Raw genomic sequence first — 5,641 nt, 5'->3', positions numbered from 1 at the left:
ACTCTGACGGTGTTTGTAACGGTGGTGAACCTCTGACGGTGTTTGTAACGGTGGTGAACCTCTGACGGTGTGTTTGTGCTGTCCAGCTGGTGCAGGTGATCATCAACACCACCCACCTGGAGCAGAGCTGCCACTTCCTGGAGGAGTTCATATCAAACATCACCAACGTTCCTCCGGACACGGTGAACGCCACCAAGCTGTACGGGACCTCCACCTTCAAGGTAGAGCTGCTCCGTCCACTGTCTCCGTCTGGTTGTTCCTCCTTCACTCCCGTGTTCCTGTTTCTGGACCTTCTTTCTCCTCAGCTCTCCGTTTCTCTCCTCACTAATAAACTGATCTCCTGGTGTCCTGCAGGACGCCCGCCACGCCGCCGAAGCCGAGATCTACACCAGCCTCAACGCCAAGATCGACCAGTTCCTGCAGCTGGCCGACTACGATTGGATGGCAGCGGTGCAGGGGGGCGGAGCTCTGACGGCCAGCGACTACCTGGTCGACCTGATCGCCTTCCTGAAGAGCACCTTCAGTGTCTTCACCAACCTGCCTGTGAGTACACAACAACAACAAAACAATGACAACAAAACAATAACACAACAACAACAACAACACAACAACAGAACAACAACACACAGAATCATGTCTGAGAAGATCCTCAGTCCTCCAGGTCCTGGTTCTTCTGGTAGATTAATGGTAGCAGCTGGACTGGCTGAGTTCCTTGTAGACGTTCCACCTTCATCCAGGAGGCTTCATCAGCTCTGACTGACTAGTTGGGAGTTCCACATGCTGATGTCCTGAAGGAGACGTTAACACCTGAGTTTGGGGTTTGTTGCTCCTCCCCCTCGTTATGTGGGTCGTTAGTGCTCCCCCTGCCACAGTGGGGTTTGTTAGGGTCTTTGTGGCTCGGTGTGGATGTGGGTTCATCTTCCTGAGGAGAGATCTGAGGACTGAACTGTAACAGGTGATGCCTCAGACCTCCACCTCTGCTGAGGGATGGTCTCTCCAGTTTGACATAGATGCTTCTTTCCTCCCTCTCTGAAACCATCTGTCCTCCCTGCAGCCCAACATCTGTACGTTGTTGTCTTCAGATGAGTGTCCTTTGTCCTTGAGATGCAGGTGGATGCTGAGTCCTGTCCTGAGGAGCTTCTGTGCTGAGCCATGCCTTGTGGAGCGGTGGTTTAGTCTCCTTGATGTCCAGGTCTGGGCGTTCCTCGCTGCACTGGACTGCCTCCACCACGTCGCTCTGTTTGTGTCTGGGTGTCGTGTCCTGAGGGTGGAGCAGCTTCTGTCTCAGGGTGTTGGTGGGCTTGACGTGAACTGAGATGTTGTGTTTGTTGAAAATCCTCCTGAGCTTCTCAGAAACTCCTGCAACACAGACTATGATGGTCTCTTCTTCTCTGTCTCCTCTGGGTTTTGTAGAGGACCTGATGAGGGACCATCTTGGGTAGCTACAGGTTTTCAGTGCTGTCTTGATGTGCTTGTGTTCCTCCTCCTTTCCTGCTGTCCTGGTTGGCCCGTTCTGGGCCCAGTGTTGTAGGAACTATGACCTGTACACCACAAGCTCCTCAGGACAGGACTCAGCATCCACCTGCATCTCAAGGACAAAGGACACTCATCTGAAGACAGTAACGTTTTGGTGTGGACGCTCTGGACGTGTTGAGGCGTGACGTTAAAGTCTCCCTGCATGTCAGCATGACGCATCACAGGGCAGCACAATCTGCTTTAGCTCGTTAGAGCCTCAGCTCGTTAACATGAGGCCCGTAAGCCGGTCAGAGCCGCTCAGGTCAGCAGCAGCAGCTTAAACTGTAATCACATTACAGTGGCTGCAGACACCACGCTGCAGCGTTCAGACAGAGGATTCCTGCAGCTCACATCACAGCTCACACTCCAGACCACCGACTGCAGACCAAAAGCATATCAGGGTTATCAGGGTTACTGATGAGAGAGCAGCTGGTAAATGATCTGAACACGGATCATTTTAGCTTGAAACTGGATGAAAAGTCAGCTTTTAGGCACTAAGCAACAGTTTCTGGGTGGTTCCCGTCTCATGTTCCTTCACTGAGCTTCATGTTTCTCTAAAGTCCTGCAGCTCTGTGGAACCAGAACCACATGAAGGAGGAGACAGAACTCAGAGACGTCTGCTGTTAGGATGATGGAAGTCAGTCTTTACAAACACTCTAAACACCTCAAAACCTGTTCACAACGTCAGAAATAAATGCTCAGAGTTAGTCAGAATTCATCAGAAGTGGCTTGAGACTTGTACAGAGCGACTAGACATCGTTAAAGGACTTAAGTTGATCTCCACAGACGCCACAGATGGAGCTGGAAGTGATGTTTTACATGAACTTTATGTAGAAGTCTGTGAAATGATTCATAGATTTATAGTTGAAATAACTAAACTAAATCACCACGACGAGCTAGTTGTGATTATAAACTGTTGTCTTTGATCATATGGGGTGTAAAGTGAGTTTATCATGAAGCTCTGCATGTTTAATGAGCCTGACTCACTGTGAAGCTGTTTGTAAAGAGTTTTATCAGCAGTAAAGTTCTTCAGAACTCATTCAGAGCTCAGCCGATGAGTTGCTGTGCAGAGCAGCTATTAGAGCTGCTGGAATAAACCAGCTCATGGAGGGACAATTACAGTAAATACATTTAACAAGAGCAGAATAGTTAAATAAAGATTTGTGTTTATATATCACATATTGGACCTGTGGGACCTTCCAGGCTTCAGAGACCAGAACATCCAGAGACCTACAGGCAGTCAGACCTTCAACACCAGAAGCCTGGACGTTGAGATCGTGTTGTGTTTGATGTTAGCGCCCACAGCGTCCAGCACACGTCTGATCCGTGTGTTCAGCTCATGGACCGACCCATGAAGCTCCCCTCTCGATGCAGATCCGGTCTCAGCGGGCCACAAGGCCACACACACTGGTGCTGGAGATAAACGTTTTCCAGCTCCTCTAAGGAGCTTTAGCTTCACCCCAAAGCCCCGGACGTGACCCCGCCACACACACTCCAGCGCGGGCCTCTAAGTAGATCAGATGCTATGGATCTAATGCCGGCTGGCGCGCCCCGCCACAATAAGAGCTGGTCGAGTTACACCCAGCAGAACCAGATACTGCTGAAGTGGCTCTCAGGGCCCATGGAGGTCCTGGAGAAACACAGGAGTGGAAAGTTCCATGTTTGAGCTCATAAAACAACCAAACTGATGAAGTGTTTACTGACCCACATGAAGCTGCAGGTCTCAGTCACAGAACTAAACACAGAATACTTTAATATGGAGGAGTGGATCACAAACATGGAGAACATCATGACGTGCTGAGCAGGTCTGACAGTTGTAGCACATCAATGTGAGGCTGGAGGCTCTGATCCAGGTGGAGCTGTGGAGCCTCCAGGCAGATGTGGTTGGAGGTGGAGAACAGACTGTGGAGGGAAACCAAGGATCCAGGCTTGTTGTATGATGGTATGGCTCTGAAAAGCAAAGTCCTGGATGTTATGTAACTGATGGTGAAACCCACAGATCACTGATCACTGGTGATGTTTCTGAGGCGGAGGCTCAGCGACACGCAGCAGCGATCAGACGCCCTCAGTGTGTGTGTAGATCTATAGATAGATTATATGTGTGTGTGTGGCTGGTTGCTCTGAATGCTCCAGCTGGAAGCAGAGCTGCAGGCTCAGGTTTCCTCACCACAGAGCAGAGCAGCCAGTAGCGCTGCTCAGGGTTCGGTAGAGGACGGCTCATAGTCCAATCGGGCTCAGATTTAAAGACGGCAGGAAACGGCCTCAGGAGTGAACGTGATCACGTGAGAATGAGAGGAAGCTGTGAAGCTGCTGCAGCTCCAGTTTAAAGCTGCTCCGTGGGTCGGAGGTGATCTGGCTGCAGCATCCGCTCCATGCACATGCTGCAGCACAGCGCCAGATGAGTCCAGATCAGCATCATCTCCGGGTCTGCTGCAGTAAATACTCTGAGGTGGAAAAAGCTGCCGCTGTCCTGCTCTGGTTTGATTGAGGAGCTTTGTTTCCATGCAGCCGTTGTGCTCTCTGAGTTTCCTTCAGCCTCTCATTCCTCCCATTCATACCACAGAGCTTCAGTGTCTGAATGTGCTGGTCTGTTTCTCGCCGTAGGGAACCCCGGTAGAACACGCCACCTTACCGGTGAGTATCTGGTTGTTGTGGTAACCGAGTGCAGTTCATCAGCCCCGACTGACCCGTTAACCTGAAACCCAGCAGCATGTCCACGCCCAGAGTGATGCACGTTTGCCTGAACCAGTGTTTGATCCCAGCAGCCAGGAGCAGCTCCTGTTCTCCTCTAGAGCTTTATCTGAACACTAGACAGCAGATCTGAAGGCTTTAATCTGACTCTGGTACCAGAGATGCACCGACCAATGAGCTGCTTTCTTCATGCTGTGCATCATTTATTTATTTAAAGCAACATTAGAAACGTCTTTACGCACTTTGGATCTAACTTTATGTTGTTTATCTTGGAAGTAGTAAGTAGGCACCAGACACCTGGTGCAGAATCTGAGAGTTAAACCACATTTAGACTTCAGTCAGCTGGTTCCTCAGAATCAGTTTCTCCTCAGAGTGGATCCTGTCTGCAGATGGTTCTGGTAGGTTCTGGAGGTAAAACGGTCCTTCCATCGTCTAGACCTGGTTCTGACCAACCACCATCACACATGCTGATATGAGCCTGGAACGTTTACCCAGAATGCACTTTGTAAAGTTTTCTCTGGTGACTGATCAGAACCAGAAACACACCTAGAACCGAACACCTAGAACTGACATCTAGAGCCAACACCTGCAACCAACACCTAGAACCGACATGTAGAACCAGCATCTAGAACCGATATCTAGAACCAACACCTAGAACCTGTGAGCTCCAGGTTCAGGTTAGTCTAAACATCTAAAACCAGAACCTTGTCTGGTCCAACTTCACCACATCAGGTTCTGCTGATGTTGGAGCCTCAACAGGTGGTGAAATGTGACCAGAGACTGGGTTCTAGTAGAACCATGGATCCATCTATAGACAGACACTGACAGGAACTTTCTGGATCAGCACCAGCCTGGTTGGACATTTTGCACGTTTTGCTGTTTTCAAGGTCCAATAATGAAGGCTGTGTCCTCTGTTGGATCCATTCAGTGGTTCTGATCTGATAGAACCTGTTCTGTCTGCGTCCTCAGCACACTTCATGTCTGTTGGAGTTTGATTTCTGGAGACACAGAACCATGAACGTGGCTTCACAGGTTTCTATAAAGCAGAAAATAACTGCAGGTCTGAGAGCGCATGAGGTCCTCAGAACTGAGCCAGAATATCTGACAGGTCTGAGTTGTGGATCCAGAGTGAGTAAGTGTGATGCAGCGTCTTCACAGAAGCACACGTTGGACCTGAGTGAATGAATGGCCGTGTGGTTCTGGAGCGATGCGTCTCTGATGGCTCGGTGTTTGATGACAGTGTAAACAAAGAGGCAGCCGGAGCTCCAGCCTGGTGTCTGGGTTCAGCTCCTGCTCAGAGTGCAGCCACAGACCCAGTCCAGGCTTCCTTCTTGTGGTGTTTCCTGAGTGACATGAACAAACACCTGCCATAATGCACAAATCTGTGATTGTTCCACTGGACTGGACCTGGACCCGCCTCTCGTCTCAGACACAT

General features: G+C 50.0%; 1 protein-coding gene across 1 annotated transcript in view; it reads left to right on the top strand.

Annotated features, from left to right (window-relative positions):
* LOC103362405 (exocyst complex component 6B-like) overlaps positions 1-4,546 on the top strand; it is a 53,980-nt gene extending 49,434 nt beyond the window's left edge. Inside the window, exons 17-19 of the mRNA XM_008288750.1 lie at positions 87-221; positions 355-543; positions 4,120-4,546. Coding sequence (XP_008286972.1) covers positions 87-221; positions 355-543; positions 4,120-4,173 — 378 coding nt within the window. The 3' untranslated portion in view covers positions 4,174-4,546. The remainder of the gene's footprint in view (positions 1-86; positions 222-354; positions 544-4,119) is intronic.
* Positions 4,547-5,641: the final 1,095 nt, after the last annotated feature.

The sequence above is a fragment of the Stegastes partitus genome, unplaced genomic scaffold (assembly GCF_000690725.1).
Source record: "Stegastes partitus isolate 25-593 unplaced genomic scaffold, Stegastes_partitus-1.0.2 Scaffold573, whole genome shotgun sequence".
Taxonomy (NCBI): Eukaryota; Metazoa; Chordata; class Actinopteri; family Pomacentridae; genus Stegastes; species Stegastes partitus.
Note: the sequence above shows the minus strand (reverse complement) of the source record. Positions and strands in the feature narration are given on the sequence as shown.